This window comes from Scardinius erythrophthalmus (assembly GCF_964197995.2).
Source record: "Scardinius erythrophthalmus genome assembly, chromosome: 22".
NCBI lineage: Eukaryota > Metazoa > Chordata > Actinopteri > Cypriniformes > Leuciscidae > Scardinius > Scardinius erythrophthalmus.
In genome coordinates this window covers 407,501-422,507 of record NC_138242.1, presented here as the reverse complement: position 1 = coordinate 422,507, position 15,007 = coordinate 407,501, and the positions used below count along the sequence as shown (strand labels likewise).

Here is a 15,007-nt window from a genome sequence, read left to right as displayed (position 1 = left end):
TCACCCCGCTGTGTGTGTGTGTGTGTGTGTGTGTGTGTGTGTGTGTGTGTGTGTGTGTGTGTGTGTGTGTGAGATGTATTAACCCTCCACTGTCATGCAAATGATGCAACGCATCCTAAGATATCGCTCCAGCAACTGTTGTGCGCTCGTCACCCATAAAGGAATGTTTTCTATGGTTACAGAAGTACACAAGCCTATTCCCGTAATCTCCCGAGAGCACGAAGCCACTGACAACATCCCAGTCCTGCTCTCCGCTCACCGCCAGCGTCTCACACACTCAACAAGACGAGACACTCTGACAGATCTGTGCTCTATGTGAATCCTGAATGTTCAGCTGCTAGATGGAGGATTATGATTGACAGGTATAGAAGAGAAACCCCAGGGTGCCAAAAAACACGATAATATAACAAATGAAATGAATAAATATAATGATAAACATGTACTCTGGGGAGAGACCTTGTCCTTCATTAGGCGAAGCATTAGCCTCAGGGGGAGTTTCATCAACACCTGCCTCCCCTGATCCCAGAATCCCACGGGAATGAGCTGCACTCCCGACTCCATACAGAGAAACACGGATACCAGCTTGACCATCTAACGGCAGTGAAAGTCACCAGCTTCAAGCTTTAGCAATAAACAATATAAGTACAACTGATGTAATGGATGCTAATATGACTTCCTCATCTGTCAAACACGGATTTACATATAAACGATTAACGGCAGCATATTAAGGTGTAGACAATGTGTAAGGATGGGTTCCTATAGTCACCTAGATGTCCATCAACTGACTAATCAATTAGGTTCACTAGTTATCTGATTTTTTTTGCTTTGTAGACACACTGTATACTGTATCAGTGTATCAGCGTCAGTCATTATAATCTGAACACACACTGTATACTGTATCAGTGTATCAGCGTCAGTCATTATAATCTGAACACACACTGTATACTGTATCAGTGTATGAGCGTCAGTCATTATAATCTGAACACACACTGTATACTGTATCAGTGTATCAGCGTCAGTCATTATAATCTGAACACACACTTTATACTGTATCAGTGTATCAGCGTCAGTCATTATAATCTGAACACACACTGTATACTGTATCAGTGTATCAGAGTCAGTCAATTATAATCTGAACACACACTGTATACTGTATCTGTGTATCAGAGTCAGTCATTATAATCTGAACACACACTGTATACTGTATCAGTGTATCAGAGTCAGTCATTATAATCTGAACACACACTGTATACTGTATCAGTGTATCAGAGTCATGTCATTATAATCTGAACACACACTGTATATGTATCAGTGTATCAGAGTCAGTCATTATAATCTGAACACACACTGTATACTGTATCAGTGTATCAGAGTCAGTCATTATAATCTGAACACACACTGTATACTGTATCAGTGTATCAGAGTCAGTCATTATAATCTGAGCACACATCTGTATACTGTATCAGTGTATCAGCGTCAGTCATTATAATCTGAACACACACTGTATACTGTATCAGTGTATCAGCGTCAGTCATTATAATCTGAACACACACTGTATACTGTATCAGTGTATGAGCGTCAGTCATTATAATCTGAACACACACTGTATACTGTATCAGTGTATCAGCGTCAGTCATTATAATCTGAACACACACTGTATACTGTATCAGTGTATCAGCGTCAGTCATTATAATCTGAACACACACTGTATACTGTATCAGTGTATCAGAGTCAGTCATTATAATCTGAACACACACTGTATACTGTATCAGTGTATCAGAGTCAGTCATTATAATCTGAACACACACTGTATACTGTATCAGTGTATCAGCGTCAGTCATTATAATCTGAACACACACTGTATACTGTATCAGTGTATCAGCGTCAGTCATTATAATCTGAACACACACTGTATACTGTATCAGTGTATCAGAGTCAGTCATTATAATCTGAACACACACTGTATACTGTATCAGTGTATCAGCGTCAGTCATTATAATCTGAACACACACTGTATACTGTATCAGTGTATCAGCGTCAGTCATTATAATCTGAACACACACTGTATACTGTATCAGTGTATCAGCGTCAGTCATTATAATCTGAACACACACTTTATACTGTATCAGTGTATCAGCGTCAGTCATTATAATCTGAACACACACTGTATACTGTATCAGTGTATCAGAGTCAGTCATTATAATCTGAACACACACTGTATACTGTATCAGTGTATCACTGTCAGTCATTATAATCTGAACACACACTGTATACTGTATCAGTGTATCACTGTCAGTCATTATAATCTGAACACACACTGTATACTGTATCAGTGTATCAGCGTCAGTCATTATAATCTGAACACACACTGTATACTGTATCAGTGTATCAGCGTCAGTCATTATAATCTGAACACACACTGTATACTGTATCAGTGTATCAGCGTCAGTCATTATAATCTGAACACACACTGTATACTGTATCAGTGTATCAGAGTCAGTCATTATAATCTGAACACACACTGTATACTGTATCAGTGTATCAGCGTTCAGTCATTATAATCTGAACACACACTGTATACTGTATCAGTGTATCAGAGTCAGTCATTATAATCTGAACACACACTGTATACTGTATCAGTGTATCAGAGTCAGTCATTATAATCTGAACACACACTGTATACTGTATCAGTGTATCAGCGTCAGTCATTATAATCTGAACACACACTTTATACTGTATCAGTGTATCAGCGTCAGTCATTATAATCTGAACACACACTTTATACTGTATCAGTGTATCAGCGTCAGTCATTATAATCTGAACACACACTGTATACTGTATCAGTGTATCAGCGTCAGTCATTATAATCTGAACACACACTGTATACTGTATCAGTGTATCAGCGTCAGTCATTATAATCTGAACACACACTGTATACTGTATCAGTGTATCAGAGTCAGTCATTATAATCTGAACACACACTTTATACTGTATCAGTGTATCAGCGTCAGTCATTATAATCTGAACACACACTGTATACTGTATCAGTGTATCAGCGTCAGTCATTATAATCTGAACACACACTGTATACTGTATCAGTGTATCAGCGTCAGTCATTATAATCTGAACACACACTGTATACTGTATCAGTGTATCAGAGTCAGTCATTATAATCTGAACACACACTGTATACTGTATCAGTGTATCAGCGTCAGTCATTATAATCTGAACACACACTGTATACTGTATCAGTGTAGACAGCGTCAGTCATTATAATCTGAGCACACATCTGTATACTGTATCAGTGTATCAGCGTCAGTCATTATAATCTGAACACATCTGTATACTGTATCAGTGTATCAGAGTCAGTCATTATAATCTGAACACACACTTTATACTGTATCAGTGTATCAGAGTCAGTCATTATAATCTGAACACACACTGTATACTGTATCAGTGTATCAGCGTCAGTCATTATAATCTGAACACACACTTTATACTGTATCAGTGTATCAGAGTCAGTCATTATAATCTGAACACACACTGTATACTGTATCAGTGTATCAGCGTCAGTCATTATAATCTGAACACACACTGTATACTGTATCAGTGTATCAGCGTCAGTCATTATAATCTGAACACACACTGTATACTGTATCAGTGTATCAGCGTCAGTCATTATAATCTGAACACACACTGTATACTGTATCAGTGTATCAGCGTCAGTCATTATAATCTGAACACACACTGTATACTGTATCAGTGTATGAGCGTCAGTCATTATAATCTGAACACACACTGTATACTGTATCAGTGTATCAGCGTCAGTCATTATAATCTGAACACACACTGTATACTGTATCAGTGTATCAGCGTCAGTCATTATAATCTGAACACACACTTTATACTGTATCAGTGTATCAGCGTCAGTCATTATAATCTGAACACACACTGTATACTGTATCAGTGTATCAGAGTCAGTCATTATAATCTGAACACACACTGTATACTGTATCAGTGTATCAGAGTCAGTCATTATAATCTGAACACACACTGTATACTGTATCAGTGTATCAGAGTCAGTCATTATAATCTGAACACACACTGTATACTGTATCAGTGTATCAGCGTCAGTCATTATAATCTGAACACACACTTTATACTGTATCAGTGTATCAGCGTCAGTCATTATAATCTGAACACACACTGTATACTGTATCAGTGTATCACTGTCAGTCATTATAATCTGAACACACACTGTATACTGTATCAGTGTATCAGCGTCAGTCATTATAATCTGAACACACACTGTATACTGTATCAGTGTATCAGAGTCAGTCATTATAATCTGAACACACACTGTATACTGTATCAGTGTATCAGCGTCAGTCATTATAATCTGAACACACACTGTATACTGTATCAGTGTATCAGAGTCAGTCATTATAATCTGAACACACACTGTATACTGTATCAGTGTATCAGAGTCAGTCATTATAATCTGAACACACACTGTATACTGTATCAGTGTATCAGAGTCAGTCATTATAATCTGAACACACACTGTATACTGTATCAGTGTATCAGCGTCAGTCATTATAATCTGAACACACACTTTATACTGTATCAGTGTATCAGCGTCAGTCATTATAATCTGAACACACACTGTATACTGTATCAGTGTATCACTGTCAGTCATTATAATCTGAACACACACTGTATACTGTATCAGTGTATCAGCGTCAGTCATTATAATCTGAACACACACTGTATACTGTATCAGTGTATCAGAGTCAGTCATTATAATCTGAACACACACTGTATACTGTATCAGTGTATCAGAGTCAGTCATTATAATCTGAACACACACTTTATACTGTATCAGTGTATCAGCGTCAGTCATTATAATCTGAACACACACTGTATACTGTATCAGTGTATCAGCGTCAGTCATTATAATCTGAACACACACTTTATACTGTATCAGTGTATCAGCGTCAGTCATTATAATCTGAACACACACTGTATACTGTATCAGTGTATCAGAGTCAGTCATTATAATCTGAACACACACTGTATACTGTATCAGTGTATCAGCGTAAGTCATTATAATCTGAACACACACTGTATACTGTATCAGTGTATCAGCGTCAGTCATTATAATCTGAACACACACTGTATACTGTATCAGTGTATCAGCGTCAGTCATTATAATCTGAACACACACTGTATACTGTATCAGTGTATCAGCGTCAGTCATTATAATCTGAACACACACTTTATACTGTATCAGTGTATCAGCGTCAGTCATTATAATCTGAACACACACTGTATACTGTATCAGTGTATCAGCGTCAGTCATTATAATCTGAACACACACTGTATACTGTATCAGTGTATCAGCGTCAGTCATTATAATCTGAACACACACTGTATACTGTATCAGTGTATCAGCGTCAGTCATTATAATCTGAACACACACTGTATACTGTATCAGTGTAGACAGCGTCAGTCATTATAATCTGAACACACACTGTATACTGTATCAGTGTATGAGCGTCAGTCATTATAATCTGAACACACACTGTATACTGTATCAGTGTATCAGCGTCAGTCATTATAATCTGAACACACACTGTATACTGTATCAGTGTAGACAGCGTCAGTCATTATAATCTGAACACACACTGTATACTGTATCAGTGTATGAGCGTCAGTCATTATAATCTGAACACACACTGTATACTGTATCAGTGTATCAGCGTCAGTCATTATAATCTGAACACACACTTTATACTGTATCAGTGTATCAGCGTCAGTCATTATAATCTGAACACACACTGTATACTGTATCAGTGTATCACTGTCAGTCATTATAATCTGAACACACACTGTATACTGTATCAGTGTATCAGCGTCAGTCATTATAATCTGAACACACACTGTATACTGTATCAGTGTATCAGAGTCAGTCATTATAATCTGAACACACACTGTATACTGTATCAGTGTATCAGAGTCAGTCATTATAATCTGAACACACACTTTATACTGTATCAGTGTATCAGCGTCAGTCATTATAATCTGAACACACACTGTATACTGTATCAGTGTATCAGCGTCAGTCATTATAATCTGAACACACACTTTATACTGTATCAGTGTATCAGCGTCAGTCATTATAATCTGAACACACACTGTATACTGTATCAGTGTATCAGCGTCAGTCATTATAATCTGAACACACACTGTATACTGTATCAGTGTATCAGCGTCAGTCATTATAATCTGAACACACACTGTATACTGTATCAGTGTATCAGCGTCAGTCATTATAATCTGAACACACACTGTATACTGTATCAGTGTATCAGCGTCAATCATTATAATCTGAACACACACTTTATACTGTATCAGTGTATCAGCGTCAGTCATTATAATCTGAACACACACTGTATACTGTATCAGTGTATCAGCGTCAGTCATTATAATCTGAACACACACTGTATACTGTATCAGTGTATCAGCGTCAGTCATTATAATCTGAACACACACTGTATACTGTATCAGTGTATCAGAGTCAGTCATTATAATCTGAACACACACTGTATACTGTATCAGTGTATCAGCGTCAGTCATTATAATCTGAACACACACTGTATACTGTATCAGTGTAGACAGCGTCAGTCATTATAATCTGAACACACACTTTATACTGTATCAGTGTATCAGCGTCAGTCATTATAATCTGAACACACACTGTATACTGTATCAGTGTATCAGCGTCAGTCATTATAATCTGAACACACACTGTATACTGTATCAGTGTATCAGCGTCAGTCATTATAATCTGAACACACACTTTATACTGTATCAGTGTATGAGCGTCAGTCATTATAATCTGAACACACACTGTATACTGTATCAGTGTATGAGCGTCAGTCATTATAATCTGAACACACACTGTATACTGTATCAGTGTATGAGCGTCAGTCATTATAATCTGAACACACACTGTATACTGTATCAGTGTATGAGCGTCAGTCATTATAATCTGAACACACACTGTATACTGTATCAGTGTATCAGCGTCAGTCATTATAATCTGAACACACATCTGTATACTGTATCAGTGTATCAGCGTCAGTCATTATAATCTGAACACACACTGTATACTGTATCAGTGTATCAGCGTCAGTCATTATAATCTGAACACACATCTGTATACTGTATCAGTGTATGAGCGTCAGTCATTATAATCTGAACACACACTGTATACTGTATCAGTGTATGAGCGTCAGTCATTATAATCTGAACACACACTGTATACTGTATCAGTGTATGAGCGTCAGTCATTATAATCTGAACACACACTTTATACTGTATCAGTGTAGACAGCGTCAGTCATTATAATCTGAACACACACTGTATACTGTATCAGTGTATGAGCGTCAGTCATTATAATCTGAACAAACATCTGTATACTGTATCAGTGTATCAGCGTCAGTCATTATAATCTGAACACACATCTGTATACTGTATCAGTGTATGAGCGTCAGTCATTATAATCTGAACACACACTGTATACTGTATCAGTGTATGAGCGTCAGTCATTATAATCTGAACACACATCTGTATACTGTATCAGTGTATCAGCGTCAGTCATTATAATCTGAACACACATCTGTATACTGTATCAGTGTATGAGCGTCAGTCATTATAATCTGAACACACACTGTATACTGTATCAGTGTATGAGCGTCAGTCATTATAATCTGAACACACACTGTATACTGTATCAGTGTATGAGCGTCAGTCATTATAATCTGAACACACACTTTATACTGTATCAGTGTATCAGCGTCAGTCATTATAATCTGAACACACACTGTATACTGTATCAGTGTATGAGCGTCAGTCATTATAATCTGAACACACACTGTATACTGTATCAGTGTATCAGCGTCAGTCATTATAATCTGAACACACATCTGTATACTGTATCAGTGTATGAGCGTCAGTCATTATAATCTGAACACACACTGTATACTGTATCAGTGTATGAGCGTCAGTCATTATAATCTGAACACACACTGTATACTGTATCAGTGTATCAGCGTCAGTCATTATAATCTGAACACACACTGTATACTGTATCAGTGTATGAGCGTCAGTCATTATAATCTGAACACACACTGTATACTGTATCAGTGTATGAGCGTCAGTCATTATAATCTGAACACACACTGTATACTGTATCAGTGTATGAGCGTCAGTCATTATAATCTGAACACACACTTTATACTGTATCAGTGTAGACAGCGTCAGTCATTATAATCTGAACACACACTGTATACTGTATCAGTGTATCAGCGTCAGTCATTATAATCTGAACACACACTTTATACTGTATCAGTGTATGAGCGTCAGTCATTATAATCTGAACACACACTGTATACTGTATCAGTGTATGAGCGTCAGTCATTATAATCTGAACACACACTGTATACTGTATCAGTGTATCAGAGTCAGTCATTATAATCTGAACACACACTGTATACTGTATCAGTGTATCAGCGTCAGTCATTATAATCTGAACACACACTTTATACTGTATCAGTGTATCAGCGTCAGTCATTATAATCTGAACACACACTGTATACTGTATCAGTGTATCAGAGTCAGTCATTATAATCTGAACACACATCTGTATACTGTATCAGTGTATCAGCGTCAGTCATTATAATCTGAACACACACTGTATACTGTATCAGTGTATCAGCGTCAGTCATTATAATCTGAACACACACTGTATACTGTATCAGTGTATCAGAGTCAGTCATTATAATCTGAACACACACTGTATACTGTATCAGTGTATCAGCGTCAGTCATTATAATCTGAACACACACTGTATACTGTATCAGTGTATCACTGTCAGTCATTATAATCTGAACACACACTGTATACTGTATCAGTGTATCAGCGTCAGTCATTATAATCTGAACACACACTGTATACTGTATCAGTGTATCAGCGTCAGTCATTATAATCTGAACACACACTGTATACTGTATCAGTGTATCAGCGTCAGTCATTATAATCTGAACACACACTGTATACTGTATCAGTGTATGAGCGTCAGTCATTATAATCTGAACACACACTGTATACTGTATCAGTGTATCAGCGTCAGTCATTATAATCTGAACACACACTGTATACTGTATCAGTGTATCAGCGTCAGTCATTATAATCTGAACACACACTTTATACTGTATCAGTGTATCAGCGTCAGTCATTATAATCTGAACACACACTGTATACTGTATCAGTGTATCAGCGTTAGTCATTATAATCTGAACACACACTTTATACTGTATCAGTGTAGACAGCGTCAGTCATTATAATCTGAACACACACTGTATACTGTATCAGTGTATGAGCGTCAGTCATTATAATCTGAACACACACTGTATACTGTATCAGTGTATGAGCGTCAGTCATTATAATCTGAACACACACTGTATACTGTATCAGTGTATGAGCGTCAGTCATTATAATCTGAACACACACTGTATACTGTATCAGTGTATCAGCGTCAGTCATTATAATCTGAACACACACTGTATACTGTATCAGTGTATCAGCGTCAGTCATTATAATCTGAACACACACTTTATACTGTATCAGTGTATCAGCGTCAGTCATTATAATCTGAACACACACTGTATACTGTATCAGTGTATCAGCGTCAGTCATTATAATCTGAACACACATCTGTATACTGTATCAGTGTAGACAGCGTCAGTCATTATAATCTGAACACACACTTTATACTGTATCAGTGTATCAGCGTCAGTCATGTAAGAACTGATTTTCCTGCTAAAACAAAACGCACCCTGCAATAACGCCATAAAATGCCCCCTGACAGCAGATAGCAAAGACAGAGCACAGAACCTTGTCCTGCCCAAACGTATCTCCTTGTCCCTTTGTTTGACTTCAACTCATCCCCCCTCTCCCTCCTCTTCTCCCTCCTCAAGGCACTGAAAGTTCATTAAGAATGTCTATTTAACACATATGGTGTTTCTTGTGAATGTGTTGTTTTTCCTTTACATGTTTGATGTCATTTTAAAGGGCACAGTGCGACTGGTAAAATGGTCTTAATTTCATTGCAGTCATTGGTTTAATGAGAAAGATTGAGAACTTAGGATAATCTTGTATCTCTCTGGCTGATATCTCTTTACGATATCTCAAGAAACCAGGTGCTACCCCCCTGGGGTACATGGATTGGCCCAACCAACTCTAAACAACATTTGTATAACCCCCTTCTGTTCTGGTCTGGTATTTAAGGCGAGGGAATAGAATACACTTTGGGAATCTTTTACCAGGATCTTTCCCCCACAGTAATGTTTCAGTATTTTCCTGTTGGAAGGTCCTGACACATTACTGTGTGTCTCTGTCAGGAAAACATTACTTACTTTTAGAGTCATCTTTGAGTAAATGATGTCATGTATTTTTGAATTGGCTTTTAATAATTTACTTCTGTAATTGGCATGATACATTTTTACCTGACAAATAAATGTTAACCTTGATTTATTCTGCATTCTTCTGAAATCATTATTTCCAGTAGATTAATGTGTAGTCTGGTGTTTCCGCAAATCCTTGTCCAGAATAGATCAAACTGAAGGCACTTTGAATGGACCATGGGGCACATCTTAGGAGACCTTCTGATTTCTGACTATTCCCTGACTTAGCATGTTGTATGCTACAAATATTATATAAATTACACCTATGGGTCTGTAGTGTGCGACCGCATAGGGTAAAATATTTGTACTACACCCTCTGACTATTTCAGGACTGGCTGGTTTGTGATCGTGAGCGCGCAGTCGCGACGTGACGTCTCAAAGCGACACTAGGTCCGTAATGAACGAATAATTGAAAGTATGGGATAATCAGAATAATCAAAGATCTAAATTAATTCATAATCAATATTTATGAGTATTTTCTAATCAGAAATACGATCTAAATTTGGTTATCATTTGAAATTGGAGTCAGATTACGCATAGAGCTAAAGTAATACTAAAACTAAGTTCCAATAAATTAAGTGAACTTCACTGGATCGCTGAAAAGACATACACGCTTTAAACCTTCGCCAGGCCGTTGGATTCCGTCGTTGGGCCAATGGATGGTCCTTACAGTCATTATAATCTGAACACACACTTTATACTGTATCAGTGTATCAGCGTCAGTCATTATAATCTGAACACACACTGTATACTGTATCAGTGTATCAGAGTCAGTCATTATAATCTGAACACACACTGTATACTGTATCAGTGTATCAGCGTCAGTCATTATAATCTGAACACACACTGTATACTGTATCAGTGTATCAGCGTCAGTCATTATAATCTGAACACACACTGTATACTGTATCAGTGTATCAGCGTCAGTCATTATAATCTGAACACACACTTTATACTGTATCAGTGTATCAGCGTCAGTCATTATAATCTGAACACACACTTTATACTGTATCAGTGTATCAGAGTCAGTCATTATAATCTGAACACACACTGTATACTGTATCAGTGTATCAGCGTCAGTCATTATAATCTGAACACACACTGTATACTGTATCAGTGTATCAGCGTCAGTCATTATAATCTGAACACACACTGTATACTGTATCAGTGTATCAGCGTCAGTCATTATAATCTGAACACACACTGTATACTGTATCAGTGTATCAGCGTCAGTCATTATAATCTGAACACACACTGTATACTGTATCAGTGTATCAGCGTCAGTCATTATAATCTGAACACACACTGTATACTGTATCAGTGTATCAGCGTCAGTCATTATAATCTGAACACACACTGTATACTGTATCAGTGTATCAGCGTCAGTCATTATAATCTGAACACACACTTTATACTGTATCAGTGTATCAGCGTCAGTCATTATAATCTGAACACACACTTTATACTGTATCAGTGTAGACAGCGTCAGTCATTATAATCTGAACACACACTTTATACTGTATCAGTGTATCAGCGTCAGTCATTATAATCTGAACACACACTGTATACTGTATCAGTGTATCAGCGTCAGTCATTATAATCTGAACACACACTGTATACTGTATCAGTGTATCAGAGTCAGTCATTATAATCAGCCGTAACTCGACTGAACGCCAGTGGGCGGGGCCTTTAGTCAGCCTATGGTGTGATGTATAACTATTGGTCGATGTCTCACTCTGGAGGCGGGCATATGCAAATATATTTACCTGTGTGACATCACAGATATCGCAATATCAAAACGAGCTGTTTTTGGAGCTTGAATAAATGAATGTTTTGTTTATAATGAGGATGGGTTAAGGTATGAAACTTGCAGGATGCTTTAATGGTGCAAAGGCCTCTTATATGTCAAAAGATGTCATGATCCCTTTAGGATCAATCAGCTGCCAAACTCTTCAACTTTGGACACAGAGATTTTAATTTGTTAATAATGTTGGTGACAGACTCACAGTTTAATGGTGGGATATCCTCGCACTCCGAACTCTGAGGCCATTCCTGCATCAACACATCAACAAGCAGTCACATGACACGGCAATAACTGTTATGAACATGTACAGCACCTGTCAGCATCTCACTGGGATTTTCATATGATGTGTGTTCTCCTCTCATGTGTCCTGTGGCCTGAGAGACCCATACTGAGTTAAAAACATGCAGTTACGCCTGAGTAGGGCTGGGCGATAAAACGATAACGATAATTATCGCAATATCATTTTTTTTCTATAAAATGATATGTAAGGGATAATGTATAGAGAGGCGGTCGTTATAGCGAATAACATGCCCGACAGGCCTAGCGAGACCCCGACGCGAAGCGGAGCTTGAATCAGCCTGAAGGGCTTGTTATTCGCTATAACGACCGCCTCTCTATACATTATCCCGCTTATTACATGGCTACCTACAAAATAAATAATTAATTTGACACAAATTATTGATTTAAAAAGGAGTTTATTGTTTTAAAAACGATTGTATTGCTTCCGCCAAAGAAAATAGTCCGTTCCGCGTCCATAGCAACGCGCTGTTTTTCATGGCAACGGTCTGTTATAGCTCGCAGCGGTCTGATATCAAGAAATAACAGACCGCATTCTACATTGGAATTCAGCCAAGCCATGTAATAAGTAAACGATAAATGTTAGATAAAGTTTATGCGCCAAAAGCGGAACAAAACTCATTAGAACCGCGCGGCACACGGACCATTAATCCGCTCGGCAGCGCAGCGCGAGCTCACTAGCAGAGGCGTTTACTCTGATCGCTCTCGTCACGAGATCCAGCGAGAAGCGCTTGAGGTCAGCGAAGAACACACACACATCCGTGACTTAAACAAAGAGTATAGAAGTAACAAGAGGCGAAACTCCGTTGCAGTTTTGACAACAGCCACTAGGTGGCGCTTCGGTAGCGCGGCTGCCATTTTGGACTGAACCAACGGCTTTACCGTTAGCACAACTACATAATGCATTAACATTATGTCTGGAAATAATTGGAAACAAAGAAAAAAAAAACAGTGTTCTGCCATCAACTGCAACAACTAGTGTACAACCAATCAACTAGCATTTCATAGATTCCCCAAAGATCCAGAGAGGTAAAGTAAAAGGTTTTATTAACTTTAAAGTGAGCTAACGTAAACGATAACAGGTGCTGTAACGTTAATGTAAGCTATCCCATAACCGCAGTAACAGTTTGCTAATGTTATTTGGTCGAAATTGTCAAGACTCGAAATGGGCTTTTTAAATCGCATAACTTACTTTCAGAGATATATGAACACCTAACCTGGCAAATGATCGCTTTATTAATTCATTGTTATCACTAAATTAACCCTTTAACTGTCACCTTTTTTTTCGCATAAACATGAAAATCACTATCCTTAAATGGTTGTAACGTTAATTCAAGAATGCTTTGGAATTTAGACCTATGGTTGGTCTTGTTTTAATTTGTCAGATTATTGTTGAAGTGAAATAAATTATGAAAGTGAAACAGAAAAAAGTTCTATAAGTTTGAGTTTATTAAAATGTACAAATTTAAAAAATATAATTATTTATATTTTATATAAAATATATATATTACAAAATATATTTTACTTTAGAACTGCAAGAAAATGAAAGCAAAAAATCTGAACAAGTTGTGTTCCATATTTTAGGTTGATATGTTGATATCTCGCTTCCTCGCCCTCTCTGCCGTGTGGACACGGTTTGGAGCTGCGCGCTCTTGCTCGCTCGCTCTAGATTCCGGGTGATTTTAGCTAATTTGTGGGCATCAGGGAGCCGCTATCAATATGCGGGAGACTCCCGGATCTTCCGGGAGACATGGGATGTCTGCTCTAGAGATATTAAAAACTAGAAACTACTTTTTAGTTAATTTAACCGCTTTTGAATTTGAGCCGGTATCGTTCAATCCTATGACAGCTGTGTTGCGTTCAGTCCAAGATGGCGGAGCTGCAGCTCTGCGCATGGGGGAGTTTGTTGCAATGGAACGTTCTATTGAGTTTCGCCTCTTGTTACTTCTATACTCTTTGACTTAAACCAGTTTAAGGGCAGATGAAACAGCGCTGACTAACAGGAGAAACCCGGAGCGCAACGATAGTCAGAAGGCTTTTCCGTCTTCAAATTCCCATCGTTTACCACAGATTTACTGTAACGTTAGCCTAGTAATATTAACTGCACCATGAAATGTGGGATATACATATTGAATTGTATTATATTATTAATGTAGACAATGTATTAAAGGACTGATGGAATATGATTACAGTATTTAATAATGTATTTAGGCTACTGTTTTTCAAACAAATACCATAGAAGCCATAAAGTTACATTTAGCCATGATAGTGAGGTGCTTATCTGTGGTTATCATGACACTGGATGACCAATGGCTAATTTTAATAAAACTCAAACAGTCAGAATATTACATTTTACCAAATAAAAATTAGATTGTTA

At 37.6% G+C, this 15,007-nt stretch overlaps 1 protein-coding gene across 1 annotated transcript in view; it reads right to left on the bottom strand.

Moving 5' to 3' along the window:
• tmx3b (thioredoxin related transmembrane protein 3b) overlaps window positions 1-15,007 on the bottom strand; it is a 36,537-nt gene that overhangs the window by 12,838 nt on the left and 8,692 nt on the right. Inside the window, exon 5 of the mRNA XM_081353178.1 lies at window positions 12,536-12,581. Within this exon, the coding sequence (XP_081209304.1) occupies window positions 12,536-12,581 (46 nt within the window). The remainder of the gene's footprint in view (window positions 1-12,535; window positions 12,582-15,007) is intronic.